This window comes from Parathielavia appendiculata (genome assembly GCF_033297405.1).
Source record: "Parathielavia appendiculata strain CBS 731.68 unplaced genomic scaffold N657scaffold_26, whole genome shotgun sequence".
Lineage (NCBI taxonomy): Eukaryota > Fungi > Ascomycota > Sordariomycetes > Sordariales > Chaetomiaceae > Parathielavia > Parathielavia appendiculata.
The window spans coordinates 49,736-66,315 of record NW_026944245.1 but is presented as its reverse complement, the minus strand read 5'-3'; the positions used below and the strand labels follow the sequence as shown (position 1 = coordinate 66,315).

Genomic DNA, 16,580 nt, shown 5'->3' with positions numbered 1-16,580 from the left:
CCGTAACGCCGCCGGACTCGTACGACCAGGCAGAAGCTGTGCCGCTACAGGGCTCGCAGCGTGTGCCGCCGCCGGATGCAACAGTTGCAACTAATAGCCAGCGCAACTTCCGGCGCTGGCCACGGAGTAAAGGTTCCCAAAGAAAGAACACCGGTCAGGACCGGTTGGGAACGGGGGTAACAATCTGCGTGGGGAGGCATGGAGACAGCTGCACGATTTGATGGAATATTGCACACACGAGCCTGTCTTGTTGTTGGAGGAGTTGGGATACTTGTTTCGTTGCCAGAACCTATCATGCATGCTAGTGGTGTGAAAGAAGGTGGAGAAGAGGATTGAACTGAGCCAAGCTTGCCCTATTTCAGACGTCAGACCCACTTCGACTGCCACTTAGACAAAAAATAAAAATCCGAGCTGACTCGGCAAACCGAACACAACTCCATCTCCTAGAACCCCGCTTTCTTACCTGCAATGGCAACAGAAAGGGATAGATGGACAGAAGACGAGAAGACGTTGACGGCAACCGAATCGCAGACGACAACCATACCGCAATCGGCTCATGTGGTGTCGAACATTTGGCTCAGCTACATCCTGCCGGTTCTTCAACAACAAGTGGATACATCAGGCAGTCTCGATGGCAGTTCCGATTGGCTCTGTAATCTCAGGCTATAACACAAACAAGCTTCTGCCCCGAAACCTGCTTTCGGCGGAGTTGTTCCAATCCGTCAGCGACTCCCTCGAAGCCTCCTTCTAGAACCTTGACGGGATGTGGTCTGATTTTGCCATCGTGCAGCAAGGCTTGCACGGTGCCAAACCAGTCCAAGCCAAATCTGCGCAGCTCCTCGTCGGACTCACGGGTGAACGGCTCCGGCCATCCTACTGACTCCCCGAGCACGCTGGGGCCTAGCACCCAGTCAGGTCGTACCGTCCGTGGTCGGGTATGGAGGATCTCGGCATACGGCTCCAGGGCCGTGTACTTGCCGCCAGCTCTTCCCAGGCACTTGTAACAAAACTCCATTGTCTCAGGCTCCGACACGCAATCCAGAACATACTCGAGCGACTTTCGAGTGCGCTTGCGGATGTCGTCGATGCAAGTGGGGGAACGGTAATCGAAGACATCTGTGGCACCGAACGACTTGACGAGGTCAAAGTTGCGCGGTGAGCAGACGGTGATAGGGTTGAGCCCGGACCTGACATGGAGATGTAAAGATAAGTTGATTTGGTGAAGGTCTCGCGAACGAAAGGACCCGCTTGGACTCACATCTTCAGCAGCTGGATTGCCATGGTTCCCGTTGAGGTGCTTCCCCCATACACAAACACATCTACTGGCTTCTCGGCAGGACGTTTAGGGTTTCCCGGTACGTCGAGGGATTTGAACAGAGCCAGGCCGATCGTCGAGATAGCGCATCCCAATGAAGCAGCTTGTCCGTACGACATAGCATCCGGAACCTTCATGAGGCCCACGTCTGTGGCCGCCACGATCTCAGCAAATGCACCTGCCGTAGGCTTGGATCTCTGATAACCGATCACGGCGCCGCACACCCGATCCCCAAGCTTGACTTGGCCAGGCGTTTGGGAGTCGGGCCCAATAGCAATCACATCGCCAGCAAAGTCCATGCCTGCGACGCAGCCGGGCGCAGCCAGGTTGCCTTTCATCTTGATATCGATGGGGTTGACACCGACGGCTTTTGTTCTGACGAGAACAACGTTATGCTCCAGCTTGGGAACGTAGACATCGTTGGAAATCGAGAGTGTGCCGTCGTCGAGACCAACAATGGCCCGTTGCTTGAGTGGAAATTCGGGGGCGCTCGCCATTCTGACTGCGATGGGGAGTCTGAGGCCTGAGGTTGAAGGTAGGTGCGACTGGGCGGCAGACAAGACGGACTCAATGGAGGTGCTCTGCTTGGGTAGGTAATAAAGGGTCCGCGGATGCAAAGAGCTTTGCTGTAAATCGGTTAGACCAAAAACGAACGAGATGCAGTAGGTATTACACTTTGCCAAGGAAAAATATTGGCTGATGAATGTGCCCTGTCCATACCTAGTCTAGCTGTGCACGTCGAACCGCAGAAAAAGTGGCCGGCTCCAACTAACAATTGAGCCAACGCAGATGGCCGGCCGGCGCCTTCTTTGCGCTGTCACTGCTGGTTATTCTCTGTATTCTCTGCCATGCTATGTTTCAATTCCATTCATCAACTTTCATTCCGAAGTATCACCCGCAAAGTCTGCAATTTTCCAAGCCGGGATACAGCACGTTTTTCTTCCTCACTGACAAGATGCCGGGATTCGTTGCGAGCTGGCTCTCCATTTGGGTGTGCACCTGCGGTGCCGTCATTTACCAGGCCCTTGGCCGCTCCAACGGGTTCAGCTCGCTCACAATCCTCCTGGCCATTGAGATCGTCGCTCTGATAGCGTGGGCATTGTACTGGATGCTGTTTTATCCCGCCTACTTCACGCCATTTCGCCACCTTCCGACGCCCCCTGTATGTGCACACCATGTCCTATGCGTTCTGGTGGAAACGCGAACTAATTTTTTTGCTACCTAGGGACGAACCTTGCTACGCGGTAATAGGAAAGAGGTTTTTCCAGATTATGCATGGCCCGAAATTCGAGCGGCGTATGAGACCATTCCAAGCCGAGGCTTGGTCCGGTTTTATGAACCCCTGAGCACCGAGGTGCTAGTGGCCACAAACACGGAAGCCGTCAAGGAGATGTTCACTCTGAAGTCAGATCACTTTGGCCACCCCAAGAACGTTCAGTACCTCATCAACAGGCTCACGGGTAGCAAGTTCAACTTTCTAAGCTCACATGGACACAAGGCAAGTTGCTTTCACCAAAGCACAGCCGTTGGCATATCCGCTAATTTCAGGCACCGAAGCTCTTTCGCAAACACCTTCGGCCTGCTTTTACACCGGGCCACGTAAGGAGAATCATGCCCGCTATATGGGGCAAGTCGGACAAGATGATCACACTCATTGAGCGTGGGCTGGAAAACGATCAGGAGCCGAAGCACATAGTTGACCTGCGAGATTATATCCGCCGGACCATGTGGGATATCTTCGGCCTCGCTGTTTTGGGTCACGATTGTCGCACTCTCGAAAATCCGACCGCTGGTGCGCGGGACAGGCTCTCAGGCATACTCGGCAGGCTCAATAGCCCTGCGATCAAATGGGGTAACTTCATCATGAACTACCTTGACGTTCGCCCGCTCCTGGCGGTCCTCTCACCCATACTGGAGCGCTCACAGGCAGGGAAGGCACTGGAGCAAATCCGCTCAACTGTCAGGCATGCCGCGTTAGAAAAACAAGCCAAGTGTGGCCCACCAACTCCGTCCGACTGTGTCGCAAAGGATCTCGGTCTGGATATTACGGGCATTTCGATTGCAAGCGGTATATTCCCTACCGAGGAGCTTGTCGACAATGGCATGCTTTTCCTGACTGCCGGGCCGAATTCGACGGGGACAGCAGTCGAATGGGCCATTTACGAGCTTGCTCGGCGGCCAACAATGCAAGACCGGCTCCGTCGGGAAGTCAGCAACTGCCTGCCCCTGTCCGCAACGTCAAGCGTCGAGTTGGTTCAGCACTTACAGGCGCTCCCCTACCTCAGCGCCATTGTCAACGAGGTAATTCGGTACTACCCCTTCGTCCCACTCAGCTCCCGCGTCGCTGAAAAGGACACGACGTTGCTGGGAGAGCACATTCCCAAGGGCACCATTATGCTGATACCTGTGGAGGCCTTCAACCGAGACGTTCGGCTCTGGGGGGCGGACTCGGACCAGTTCAACCCTGACCGGTGGCTTGGGGACGGGGAAGGTTCGGGGGGTGCGACGAATGCCTACGCTATGCTGTCGTTCGGTGCGGGACCTGGGACGTGTATTGGGCAAAGTTATGCAAGGGCAATGATTGCATGCCTTGTTGCGGCATTGGTACGTCGGTTTGAGATTGAGCTTGCCAACCTGGAAACAGCTGGTCGGGTCAGACCTGCTCCATTCATGAAGTCTGAGGAAGGCATGATGGCAAGGCTCAGAGTTGTGCGTGAGCAGTAGCGGTAAAGCAGCAGCTTGCCTGAATCGGTTACAGCCGTTGGCGTATAACTAAGCCAATTCGAAATCAGTTATGGATGAGGGGGAAAGGTGTTGCCTCGACCCGCTACGCGTATATGACATATGACTTCAGCTGAGTTCTGCACCCGAAATTCTAAGGTGATCCGCCATCTTAGTCACGCATTGTGTTCAGAGATGCGGTTGATTTATCGTGGCGCCTTCATCTGCTAGCATTCCGTCCCTCATGACTTGCAATGCCTTACCACAATCTCAACGGTAATATCTTAGCTCTCTGGTATCTTGCATTTATCATGGGACGCTGAAAAAATACCAATGTTACCCAAATGGGCATGAATCCGTTTGGAAGTAACTCATTAAACTGAGGCTGGTATTGCGCAATGAAGTGCCGGCAATGAATTTGTCGCCGGTTCCGTGGCCAGGTTGGACCAGATCTGGAGAGTGGCCGGTTTTGTGCCCAACTTGAACCGGGGTGAAAAGTCGCCGGTCACGTACGTAGCTCCAGCGAGCCGGTCAGCCGGCCGTATCCGGTCGAGGCGGTGGATGTAACATGATAGCGTCAATGCCACCATAGCGCCTAGTAACCCATCATCCATCAGAGGTCTGCTCACCCTTGGACTGCCGGACTTTGGAGCTCGCCATCCTTGTCGTAGCATGAGAACAGATTCCAGAACTCAAACCCCTCGTTACGTCCTTGCTGTCCAACACGTACACGGTACACCTCTGGCTAGCCATGGTTGAGCTCCGCAAACTCTCTGCTGGTGTTCTTGCAACAGCCAAAGCAGTATGGAAAGGCGGCAGTCCCTTTGCGGCACTCACCGCCATGTGGCCGGTCAATGACGAGGGCAAATACACCATCGAGGCCGAGGGCATCAAGATTTCCTTCACGCATCACGGTGCGGCCGTCGCCAACTTATGGGTGCGGGACCGGGACGGCGATGAGATCGATATTGTCCTCGGGTTGGACCACGCCGATATGTACCCAGAAACAAGCTCCAATCCCTACTTGAACGGAGTTATCGGTAAGAAAAACTCATGAGCAGTAACAAGGTAACATGCTTATAGGCCATGCTGAATCAGGACGGTATGCGGGGTACATCAGGGATGCAGGCTACGAAGCAGAAGGCGTCAAACAGCAGCTTTTGGCCAACGCGCACGGAGGGACGGCGACATTCAACGGGGGGGAGAAAAGTTGGGGTCGGCTTGACTGGGCGGTTCCATCCAACGAGAAAGACAGCATCACATTCGTCATGTTCGACAAAGGCAAGAATGGCTTCCCGGGGCTGTTTGTTGGCTGCGTGACCCATACCGTGTCCCCTTACACCTGGCACATCGGCTATGGAGTCACGCCCTTGCTACTGCCGGGAGGACCTCTTAATATGGCCCAGCAAGCGTTTTTCAACCTCAACGGACTGCGGAGGACGGACAACGGGACTATCGGATCGGTCACTGACCACTATCTTTACCTGCCCATGTCAGGCATGCGGTTTCACTTTGATGAGAATGGAATTTCTACCGGCAATATCCTGAGTAACCCCAAGGGGAAGGAACATGACTTCTGGTCAAGTCCAAAGACCGTCGGGAAGGTCTTGATCAACAATTCGGGCGAGCTTGCTTCTTCGTATGACCAGACATTCACCCTCGCTCACAAATACGCCGACAGCAGCCGGAGACAGAAGCCCGCAGCCATTCTATCGTCATCATGGTCGGGAATTACCATGGAGGTTTACACGGATCAAGATGCTCTTCGTGTGCACACCTGGAGCGAGGAGCAAACGGGTAAGTATTGATTTGTACCCCTCCTTGGTGTCAATTTGAAGTCTATTGCGCATCTGATCCGTTGTTTAGGACCCCTGAGGCTGAAGAAATCTCAGGGTGAGGGTGAGGTTCCCAGACATGGTGCCATATCCCTTGAACAGAGTGACTGGCCTGACGCCGTCAACCACCCCGAGTGGATGAACAGAAAAACGTTGTGGGGAAACCTCGACATCTACTCGGGCTACATGGAGTACAAGTTCAAGGTGAATGGAGGGCAGGTTCGCGATAGGGAGCTGTAGCTGTTATTTTAGAATGTATCTGTCTTCGCACCTTGATCAGCCCGTCACCCAATCGCCTCCCATATTCGCAATATTTCATCCACCACCTTCTCTATGTCCGACGGCTGACTTGGAACTTCATGTGCCCCTGCAAACTCAACAAGTGTGCTCGCCCTCGATCCCACGAAGTATTTTTCGTACAGCTTGACGCCTTGACCCTTCCAAGGATCTGAAAGGCCTCTTACATGCACACACGGCACCTGGACTGCTCCCTCCACATCCTTCTGGGGCCCCAAACTGACCGCTGGGAACAGAGGGCAGATGAACACAGCAAACTTCAGCCCGTTGTTCAGTTCCTGGTCCAAACAGAGAGCCGTCCCCAAGCATGCGCCTTGGCTGAACGCCAGAACACCCACCACATCCTTCTCCCTTTCCAGTGTCAGTCTCAATATGTCTCGTACTACCAGAGTCTCTTCCATGATCTTCGCCTCTGGCACTCCGAAGGCAGTAGCAATGGTTCTATCCGAGTGCCAACGCCGGAATGGGCCAACAGATACCGAAGAGGCACCAGGACCGGGGCGGTCGACGAGGAAAGGCGCATCGGGCAGAACAAATCGGAAAGTGGAAGAGAGAATCTTCGTCATGTGCCGAAGCTGGTAGCGGAGGATGGACGCATTGGTACCGTAGCCATGGAGGCAGAGAATGGCGGGGAGCGAGGAGGCGTTGCCGATCTTTTCGTGATCCATTTCAAATCACTAGCAGTTAAGAATGAATGTAATGACTGGTATATGAACTTAAGCCTGTTAAGAGGCATCTGAGGAAGCCTACTGACATACTACAGATGTTTAATTCTCTAGGGAAATGGGATTAAATACCGCTGTGACCCCCGGGATGTCGTGTCACCAAGCCACACAGAACATTGGGTATCAAATCACTACCGTAGCAACCTGGAACCCAACGTTTACCCCAGCTTGATCTGCAAGACCGGTGAGTTTTCTTAGGAAACAGCTAAAAGTGCCGGCCACACCACCCAGGCGGAGCATAATCTGACCGCGAATGGAAACAACAGACGTCATGCTTCGATAGGGTCTATAATAGCCCTTCCGAAACCGCCCTGGCTTCTCAAGTGGCCACAAGACACCAGCAAGCTCCATCATGCGTCTCTCGTCAAGACCGACAATCGCCCGAGCAGCACTCGCTCCCTCTCAATCAAGAAGTCCGAAGCGGCGTGGCTTATGGCTGCTATCGAAGCAGAAGAGCAGCTCGTCCCAATGGAAGAACCCTGCTCTGCCCCAGACAACCCGGCTCCCAGGGCCGGCGATGTTGCACCTAACGCATCGGAAAGATCCTTACACTGCAATGCCAGTGAATGGATGAGGGATCGTGAATGATGAATCATGCGAAAGACAAGATGGAGCACCATCTCGGCATTAAGGGCTGGCTGGGAGGCCAGGTTGAAGGACCCTAGACTCAACGGCGATGGCACTTCGAGTACTCCAGACTGGTTCTGATCCCCCGCTCGAGTGCTCTGCAGGGCGTTGACAACGCGATCCAGCACCAACAATACGAACGAGTAGCACGTCAGCGCCTGCTGAACCGTGATGTAGCCCACCGCCGAGACGTCGGTGCAGCGAGCGTCGCACGACCGGGATGTGGACGTCGGGTTCCCCTCTGAAGTCGGCACCTAGCCCGTTGTCATCAGGACAGCGGTCTGTGCGGAAGGAGGGCGCTGCGGGCCAAGAATCGATTGAAGGACGCTTAGGAATCCCTTTGCGGCCTCAAGCCCTTCCTGGACGTACTGGGACGCGCGCTGTTCATCTGCTGCTGACAGCAGACGGTGGAGCCGGAGTTGCAGCTCTACAAGCCCGTCTGGCGGTGCCTGCGTCGGCTCCAGACGGTAAGGTACGTCGTTGCATGGACCTGCAAGCGGAACATCCAGATGTCCAGCTTCATCTCCTCGGCGACCAGAACAAGGCGAAGACCTATTTTCATGGTGAAAAGCAGGGGGAACGTGTAAAGCGTTCATTTGTTGGGTGAAATCCATGTCCCAATCCAGATCTGTCGCAGAGAAACCTGTTGCCTTGTCAGCTTGTCGCTGACCACAGTTTAACAACTCAGCGCGCCCTGAGACCAGGGAGACAAACCTCCAGGAGGGGGGACAAGAATGCTCAGGCCATCCGACGGAGAGTCAACAAGAGTCGTCTCTTCACTGGCAACATCTCCCAAGTTGCCATTGTCAGGCGCAATCCCTGGAGTTGTCGACGACATGTCTGGCACTTCGTCAGCGGATAGGCTTGGTATCCGGGCTTGCCTGCTGTTTCCCGGCCCTGATAGAGCGCTCTGGGACACAGATGCCTTTCTTTGCCCCTTCGGGCGGCCCATCCGCGACGAGTTTCGATACACGCAGCCGATATCCAGCCTCTCGCACCTGTCACAACGACTGTCAACGCCCCCGACTCTCACACAGCGGTTTTTGAGGTCGTGGCACCGGTCACAGGCCGCCCTAAGTTTGCCTTCGCGGGCGGGCTCCAACTGCCGGTGGTGCTGGTGCATTCTGGGTTGTGGTCGGCGAAACAGTCAGATGAAGCGGCTCTCACTTGGCAGAAGCTAGGCATGCACGACAAGCTTTCTCCAAGCCAGCGTGGTCTGGGCATCGACATCTGAGTGCGCAGGGGATGGATGATAAAGACAACCCTTCCGCCCAAATCTGGTTGCGCCATATCTGAGCTTTGCAACATTCGGCCAGGGCCCCTGAAGGATGCCCACGCAGGGCTGCGGCTGATATGCGGTTGGGGTCCGGACACAGGGGACTTGTTCGCTCCTTCAGTGACCTTCCGCAGTCTTGGCTGGTTGAGGGGGATGCGGTTGGCAGCAGCCATTACGCTCCATCGTCCGCGGCATCGTTTTGGCAATGTTGTCAACTCTTGGCGGTCGACCGCATGGCAGACTGCAATGAAACATTGCAGGACACTTTAAGATAAGGAGGTCGAGGACTAGCCACGACGGAAAGCACTCCGAATATCACGTCTGGCCCCTGGGCTGTTCGGTTGAACATTATCTGTCTTGAGGCTTTTCTCAGGAGCTGTGTCTAACCTGAATTAGGAAAGCAAAGATGGACAAGGATATAGTTATACGACCAAGACTCCAGGCCACTCCGGACAACGACCATACAGTCTACACTTTCATCTTTACATTCACCGCCTTCGACGCAGTGCTGCCAGATGCAGCACTATCCCACGCCAGTCGCACCCAAGCGGCAAACGCAAGGACGGGAAGAAGTCGCCGGCTTTGACAGCCGGCTTGAAACCGGGTTTTACCTACGCCGCTGAGCGGTTAATGAATACTGGTCGGTTAGCCAACCAACAACCAATAAATTCCTGCAGCATGCATCCATCTATGCCAATCTGCGGCGCCGTCCCATCGCTTGCCACCACACTTCTTCCTGGCGCAGAGTCCGGCGAGAGCGGGGTTTGCCCTTTCAGATAACCCATGTTTCCCAGCCCCTGTCAGCGCTTGTCGTGAACAGTGACTGGCCAAGCTCCCAGAGTCCGGCCAGTCTCCTACCATCCTCGGAGCAGCGACAACACCCTCGAGCTCAGCATCTGGCAGCATGGCTCCTTCCACGGCCCAAACTTCGCGCTCTCCCCAGAATCCCATCTCCGAGCGCCAAACAGGCGTCGAAAGCCACGAGACCGCCCTTGAGCTGGCGCCGACTCATGCCCCACAGCATAATACGGCCAAGGACGAGGAAGCCATGGTGGAGGGCTAGGTAGATGACGATGCAGCCCTTGAAGGCTACAAACTGTGGGTCGTGGCCATCGGTGTTTGTTTCGGCGCTCTTATGATGTCGCTCGACATCTCGATCATCGGAACTGTAAGGCCTGACGCCCTGACCCATGTCTCTTCCAACGGGCTGCCACTGGTGGCCCGACAAAGCAAAGTGGTAGCTGACAGGTGCGTGCGCGGTACTACAATGGTATTCAGGCTCTCCCATCCATCATGTCCGAATTTGGTGACTCTACAAACCTCGCTTGGTACCCGGCGGCTTTCACGCTGGCGACATGCGCGTTAACACCCGTCGCGGGTAAGATGGCATCCGTGTTCCCGCTCGACCTCGTTTACAGCTCCTTTACCTTTGTTTTCCTTGTCGGAAGCATCATTTGCGGCTGCGCGCCTGTGAGCAGTGCCCTTCATCGCCGGTCGAGCTATTGCAGGCATCGGTGCTGCGGGAGTCGCCAGCAATGGGCTCACGATCCTTGTTACAATCGCGCCAGTTACGAAGAAACCAATCTTCATGGGACTTGGCGCTGCATGCTTCGGGGTCGGACTTGTCTTTGCTCCATTGCTAGGTGGAGCGTACGCCCCCCAACAATCCCCGAGACTTCGAGAGGCCATGATGCTAACTCTGTGTACCAGGTTTACGGATCGCCTGACATGGCGATGGTGCTTCTGGTACGTTATCTCTTGTCCCTCTTTTTAAGGGCACGGCCTGGCTACCTGTAGCTCCATACCATTAACTGTGCCGGTACAGGATCAACATCCCATTCAATGTCATCACCCTGGCTGTCATCTCCTTTTTCTTCCGACCCAAGAGGGGACGTGGCGGTGGCGTCAGCGGGCGAATCCAAAGCCTGGATCTCAGCGGGTGCTTTATCTTCGTCCCAGCCATCTTCATGTTCTTGCTCGCAATGCAGACTGGAGGTGAGGACGGCGTTTGGAACTCCGCCACTGTCATTGGACTCTTCGTCGGCGCAGGTGTGACGCTGCTGCTGTTTGTGGCTTGGGAATGGCGCCAAGGGACCCAGGCGATGATACCCGGCAAGGTGGTACTGAGGAGGACAGTCGTGTTTACCTGCCTCTTTGCATTCACCCACATGGGCGCCCTGACCATTGCGTCCTACTACCTTCCTGCCTGGTTCCAGGTCGTTCAAGGGGTCGGTCCCTTGGACAGCGGCGTCCGTATGCTACCAACTGTCATCACACAGATTGTTGCGACCATGGCAGCCAGCGGTCTTGGTGAGTTCATTAATATTTGCCTCTCCCTTTCTCCAAACAATTACTGACCGGCGGTTCCACAAACGAAGCAATGAGGATCAGGTATTACAACCCCTGGTTTTTCGTTGCGCCCATCTTCATGTGCACCTCCAGTGTATTGTACACCACGTTCACCACGTTCGGAACTCCCGCGAGCCACTGGATAGGCTACCAGGTTATCCAGGGCTTTGGCGCCGGCTTCGGGATGCAAATGAGTTCCCTTTGTGTTCAAGTCGAGCTCAAGGACATGCCCGACCTTGTGCCTATTGGCATTGCGCTCGTCATGTTTATGCAGTATCTCGGCGCCACGGTTCTCCAGGTCATTGCGGGCACAGTCTTCAACAGCGAGCTTATCTCACGACTAGAGGAGACCGAACTTACGCACTCCCAGATGACTGCACTTCTCGGTGCAGGATTAAAAGGTATGCGAATTGTGGTCGAGAAGAACTTCCCAGACTTGTTGAGCTCGGTCCTGGAGGCATACAATGGAGCAATAACCAGGGTTTTTGTATGTCAAGTATTCCTTGCCCTCCCAACTCCGAAGACGGTTATGTTGGTCTGACAGTAAAACAGTTTGTCGCTGTTGGCGGAGCGGCTCTGGGATTCTTCTTTGCGTTTGGCATTAAGTGGACTATGATAGAGGGGGCAGGAGCTGGTGGCCTCGCTCAACTTCGGGCTGCTAAAGCAGCAAAGACAAAGGCAAAGCAGGAAGCGAAAGAAAGGAAGAAGACACCTTAACAGCGAGGTAGCAAAAACTTCCTTTCCCTTCTTTCCTAGAGCCATTGCTTGTTTCCTAAAGTACGAGACAAAGTAATGTATGCCCCATCTCTATTCTCGACACTATCCCTCGCTAAGACCCTATCATCCCTTTGTTTTGAATCAAAGGATTGCCAACAATGGAACACCTGCAGATGTGCCAGCACAGGGCGGCTCATTACCGCCTACACTCAGTGCATGTAAGGTCAGTTGCTCCTTGTTTTTATGATCAGGGGCTCGTGGCCACTAGAACATATATCGCTTCCAGACAGCCTAGGAGCAAGTTTACCAGCTGTATTCCTTCAAGTGGCCAAGTGGCTGGCGAACCGAAACGTGTTTTCAGCTGCCAGGGGCCTTGGGCCAGGCGACACGGAGTATGACACGCTGAACAACGACGCTTGGAAGCTGGTTGAAGTCTCAGGCGCCGTCCATGCGTATGAAGGATTCTCGGTGTCCGTTCCAGAAGCAAAAACAAACTCGATCGACAGAGAGGAGAGGAACAGCTGTTGCTGAAGCACGGTAATGGCCACGGCAGTAACAAGCAGCGCGATATTTACAAGCAGCGCAACCAAGACTAGTGTAATCCTGTACTCTGAGCAGTACGGACATGGTGGAAGTTGCCTAAACATGTCGAGCTGTTCCGTAAACATGCCGATCCGTACGACACAACCAACACAACATGTCAAGCTGTATGACAAACATGCCGAGCTTTCCCCATGAGGCCCCGAGTCAAGGAGCGACGTGGAATTTCTGGTGTGTGAGGAGGTACGACGTGAGTCATGGTGGGCAACAACTCAACTCAACTCAACTCGGCCCTGAAGCTAGGTTGAGTGGGGTCTCCGGCCAGCTGAGTTGACTGAGTCTATTCACAAGTTGAGTTGAGTTGCCGAGTTGCAACTCAACGCCAAGACCTTACTTAACTATGTAAATACAGCGAAAAATATTGTCCAGACTTAAGCACCCTACTCTCCAGCCCCCAGAGCCAAACCAGAACCCCCTATCGCAGCCGACTCCACTGCTTAAGGCTCTCTACTATATTGATAGCATCAGCATCTAGGCGGTGACGTTGATGGCCAACTGTGTGCTTGGCCCTGCTGAATACCCTCTCGCACTCTGAAGACATCGCCTGTATCGTCAACAAGTCTAACGCCATGATGGATAGGCGTGGAAAGTCGCTCCTTCTGCCAGGGCTCAACCACCACTCCACAGCATTGTCGATTTCCTCAGGTTCTTCAGATAAGCAGGCCTGAAGTTCATCCCTGGTTGCAGGGTCCGGCCGGCGAGCGTAGAAAGTGTGGCGATGCGGCACTAAGCGGTTGGTCCAGGCAGTCCGTTGACTGCCTTCTTGGGCAAGTCAACGTTGTTCGGCAAGCAGCTGGGCAACTAACTGAGCCGAGGACTGGCCTGGCGACTGAGCCGGTGACTGAGCAGGTTGATTGGGCAGCTCGACGTCGACAGATCCATACTCTTTTTGGTAAAACACCCTGAATTCGATCTTAATACTCGCTACCCGGTCCGGTTCCAAGTATTCAGTCAACCACTTGGTCTTGTAAGCAGGATGCAGTATAAGGGCCGCCCAATAAACCGGGTTCTCCTCCATCAAATCAATATACTTCGCCAGCTTGACAATAGCGAAGTCGAGGCTCTTTTGGACATACCGCATGCCTTCATCACCAAGCTCAAACTTGGATGTTTCAGCGCCGACAGGTCCTTCCTTAGGGCCAAGGAGAGTGATGTCAGGCGGCAGCACCTGCCCTGGTGTATGTCCAGGCAAGTCAACTTCGTGGCCGTCAAAGCGCCTGGGCAGGCTTCTTACCCGCTGCGGCCAGCCTGAATTAGTCCCCGGGCGAGTGGCCGTTGCCGGCATTGCCGTCATTGCTGTCGATGTCGTTGCCATTGTGAAGTTCGGGAGCGGGCGCGACGCCTACCGTGATGGAAGAGCCTGCCGCAACACCATACCCACGATCCACTGCTGGGATATTAGGGCTGTCAAAAGGCATGAAGGCAAGGCGCTCGTCGGCTTGCAACATTCTTTCCCTGAGGTCGTCAAGAAGCCAACAAGCAGTCGGGATAACCTCAGCAAAGCGGGGATTCCTACCCTCGAACTCTTTGGTAAGTCGCTGCAACGGCTCAAGTATGGTCTTGACGGCCGTTAATATCTCCCAGTCTTCCAGCCCTAATTGATCTTCCTGATCCAACCGCCTGTCTTTGTCCTTCTCGCGCAGCGCCATCATACAGAAAGCATCAACTTCATCACGCAGACGAAGCGCACGTTCGATCATCGCGTAGGCCGAATTCCAGCGGGTATCGTTGTCAGCAACAAGTTGTTTGGAAGGAAGATTTTCGCCGGAAACCGTGATGCCCAGGTCTTCGAGGTCTTCTTGCGCAAGTCGGCGCCGGACAATGGCAATAAGAGTATCGCGGCGCTGAGGACTGCGGCGAACGTAATGGCAACAGAGAGCCTTTCTTGCGAGCTCAGCTCAAGAGTCTTCAGGAGGTTTGAATTATCAGCCTCAAGGAAAGCCTTAGCAACGAGGTTGATGATGACCAAAACAACGAATTCGGCGCCGGGTCCGAAAATGACTGGCTTCGGCAACAGTCCTGCCGTCGCGAATAGTACGGAAAACACAGGTGGTGTTGGATTCCGCGTTGTCTAACTGGAAATATCTCAGGCGAGCTTCATCAACGTCAAAAGACTGCAGACAGTGCTGCAAAACAATGGCAACGTTCTCACCACTGTGGCTACCTTTGACTCGGTAGATACCAAGAAGAGGGCATTGCAACGCCTTGTTGGCGTCAAGAAAATGGGCGATGATAGCTAGCAAGCCGTAACTATCTGGTGAGGTCCAAAGATCGAAGGAAAGGTGTCTCTTCGTGCTGGCACCCGCCAACATCGTTTTGATCACGTCGAATTCGCGGAGATACCGCGCCCCAACCCATGCCTTGACCGTGTGGTGGGACTCCGGCAACAGCGCCCGGGTCAGCGAGGGATTCAGAAGCATCAGGATATCGCGAAAAGCCCCATTCTCAATACCCCGGAAAGGTATGTTGTTATTGACCACCCAATCAACGATCGCCTCTATAAAGCAGTCTTCTGTTGAGCTAGCGACCGGTATTCGCGTGGCATCACGTTGTTGCGGCAATACGGTCCTTCTCTTCTTGGTAGGAGGTTCCGATTCTGAAGAATCGCGATACCGACGATGCTTCTTTTCCAGGTGGTTGGCTGCACTCGATGTCGCCTTGACAGCGTAGACTTCTCCAGAGACCACAACACCAAGAAGTTGGACCTTCAGCACCCGTTTCGCGATCTATCTCGACAAGGAAAACGCCGTAATCAGCAATCCACGATGTCCTCGGGTGCCGCTTGAGAAGCCGAGCTTGGATATACGAGGCTTTCTTGGACAGAATGAACGGCCAGTCATTGTAGTTTGGACCTAAATCGCCGTCCTGGATGTCCTCCTGTGCCTTGATCTGTTCCAGGATGCTTTTGGGCCGCGTAAATATAGCATAACTGGGCCTTGTGGCAACTGCGGCAGTCGTAGTTTAGCGTAACTGCGAAACAGACCGTGGGGCTGCAACGCCACTCGTTGCAAGACATTACTATCAATATGCTGGAGAGTTTGAAGCATTGGTTGAAGGCGAAGTAAGGGAGGTTGGGGGGCATAGCTAGAAGCTGGGTTGCATGTCGTCTCGGATTAACTTAACTTTCTAAGTAGGTACTTAGCTAAGTTAGCCATTCGGCTCCCTCTAAACTGACGGGTCCGTGTCGCTTAGATAAGCACAACGATTATCTAAGCACCCAACAATGCATCTAACGCGGCCACCACCCGACGCGCGCAACACCAGCCAACAGATAAGTTAACTACAGTTCCTACAGTACATCCGAATAGCGTAGAGGGCATGCTTTCGAGGCCCTTGTATGGCCAAACTTACCGCAAGCTGTACATTGACTTGGCCGCTTAGCCCGTGTCGCCTGCGTTGCCTCAACTACCTCAAACTGGCTCGGTTTCCGCTTAGTACTTGACCTTGGAAGTGAGCTCTGAGCTCGAATTGGCTCAATGCGCTGGCGAGGCTCAAGGAGTAACTGCGGAGCCCCCTTGCGTACTAGATGCCAGTGCGAATGGAAGTGGTCGAGAAGAAGAGGCTCGCCTTGACGAGCATCTAATCCGGTTGTAGATGTCTTGCCTTGTAGCTAGCGAGCCGCTCTGCCGTACGAGTGTCTGGATCTCCTTCGGCAAGATCCCAGCATTCGAAAAGGCTTGCAAGTTGCGATGTGCCTCCAGAGAGTTGCCGGTGGACTGGGTGAGCCGATGGGTTTCGTGGTTGTGTACGGCAAAGCGTTGATCAGGACGATGCTTTAGAGTCCAGCCGCCGTCAGTCGTCTCTTTTGCTATGACTGAAAAAGGGCAATTCGTCTTTCGAGTTGTTGTTCTTCTCTGACGCTCCAGCAAGCTATCAGGAGGGTTGCGTGATCGATCGCATGCATAGATAACTGTCGTAGTACCATTCTTCTCCTTTGAGTGGTAAAAGCGTAGCCTCTTGGCTTAACCCACGAGTTGATTGACTCAAATAAGGCCTCACGCGACTCGAAGTAGGATTCGGGAGGGAGGCAGTAGTCTGTGAAGGCGGCCATGGATGGATGGAATTTATTTCGCCCGGAGGCGCGAAGCCTAAAGGGCCTTGGCACGCTAACTACATCC

The 16,580-nt window shown here is 54.1% G+C and overlaps 8 protein-coding genes across 8 annotated transcripts; 3 read left to right on the top strand and 5 right to left on the bottom strand.

The window, feature by feature from the left end:
- Nucleotides 1-463: 463 nt before the first annotated feature.
- Nucleotides 464-1,983, bottom strand: N657DRAFT_650110 (NAD(P)-binding protein). The gene is made up of 2 exons (XM_062793873.1): nt 1,259-1,983; nt 464-1,187 (listed from the first exon to the last, which is right to left on the bottom strand). The coding sequence occupies exons 1-2, from the start codon at nt 1,810-1,812 to the stop codon at nt 659-661; spliced, it is 1,083 nt and encodes a 360-aa protein (XP_062643231.1). The 5' UTR covers nt 1,813-1,983; the 3' UTR covers nt 464-658.
- Nucleotides 1,984-2,166: 183 nt separating this feature from the next.
- On the top strand, nt 2,167-4,120 carry N657DRAFT_650109 (cytochrome P450). The gene is made up of 3 exons (XM_062793872.1): nt 2,167-2,477; nt 2,541-2,813; nt 2,873-4,120. Exons 1-3 carry the CDS (start codon nt 2,271-2,273, stop codon nt 4,037-4,039), a joined length of 1,647 nt encoding a protein of 548 aa, XP_062643230.1. The 5' UTR covers nt 2,167-2,270; the 3' UTR covers nt 4,040-4,120.
- A 519-nt stretch (nt 4,121-4,639) lies between these two features.
- On the top strand, nt 4,640-6,114 carry N657DRAFT_604422 (galactose mutarotase-like protein; the record flags this gene model as incomplete). The annotated part of the gene is made up of 3 exons (XM_062790168.1): nt 4,640-5,076; nt 5,135-5,833; nt 5,903-6,114. The coding sequence occupies exons 1-3, from the start codon at nt 4,788-4,790 to the stop codon at nt 6,109-6,111; spliced, it is 1,197 nt and encodes a 398-aa protein (XP_062643229.1). The 5' UTR covers nt 4,640-4,787.
- Nucleotides 6,115-6,155: 41 nt separating this feature from the next.
- Nucleotides 6,156-6,734, bottom strand: N657DRAFT_581603 (uncharacterized protein; the record flags this gene model as incomplete). Its single annotated transcript, XM_062789549.1, has 1 exon — nt 6,156-6,734. The coding sequence occupies one exon, from the start codon at nt 6,732-6,734 to the stop codon at nt 6,156-6,158; it is 579 nt and encodes a 192-aa protein (XP_062643228.1).
- A 509-nt stretch (nt 6,735-7,243) lies between these two features.
- N657DRAFT_674857 (uncharacterized protein) lies at nt 7,244-8,984 on the bottom strand (the record flags this gene model as incomplete). Its single annotated transcript, XM_062795782.1, has 4 exons — nt 8,235-8,984; nt 8,011-8,072; nt 7,444-7,774; nt 7,244-7,329 (listed from the first exon to the last, which is right to left on the bottom strand). Exons 1-4 carry the CDS (start codon nt 8,641-8,643, stop codon nt 7,244-7,246), a joined length of 888 nt encoding a protein of 295 aa, XP_062643227.1. The 5' UTR covers nt 8,644-8,984.
- A 490-nt stretch (nt 8,985-9,474) lies between these two features.
- On the top strand, nt 9,475-12,903 carry N657DRAFT_666623 (MFS general substrate transporter; the record flags this gene model as incomplete). The annotated part of the gene is made up of 9 exons (XM_062795347.1): nt 9,475-9,558; nt 9,860-9,964; nt 10,075-10,289; nt 10,330-10,446; nt 10,507-10,542; nt 10,622-11,106; nt 11,175-11,632; nt 11,698-11,750; nt 12,861-12,903. The coding sequence occupies 9 exons, from the start codon at nt 9,475-9,477 to the stop codon at nt 12,901-12,903; spliced, it is 1,596 nt and encodes a 531-aa protein (XP_062643226.1).
- Nucleotides 12,904-13,234: 331 nt separating this feature from the next.
- N657DRAFT_637254 (uncharacterized protein) lies at nt 13,235-13,777 on the bottom strand (the record flags this gene model as incomplete). Its single annotated transcript, XM_062791495.1, has 2 exons — nt 13,235-13,630; nt 13,697-13,777. 2 exons carry the CDS (start codon nt 13,775-13,777, stop codon nt 13,235-13,237), a joined length of 477 nt encoding a protein of 158 aa, XP_062643225.1.
- Nucleotides 13,778-15,004: 1,227 nt separating this feature from the next.
- N657DRAFT_650104 (uncharacterized protein) lies at nt 15,005-15,418 on the bottom strand (the record flags this gene model as incomplete). Its single annotated transcript, XM_062793871.1, has 2 exons — nt 15,005-15,038; nt 15,110-15,418. Coding segments are annotated over 2 exons (322 nt in total), but the record flags the coding sequence as incomplete, so codon positions are not given.
- Nucleotides 15,419-16,580: the final 1,162 nt, after the last annotated feature.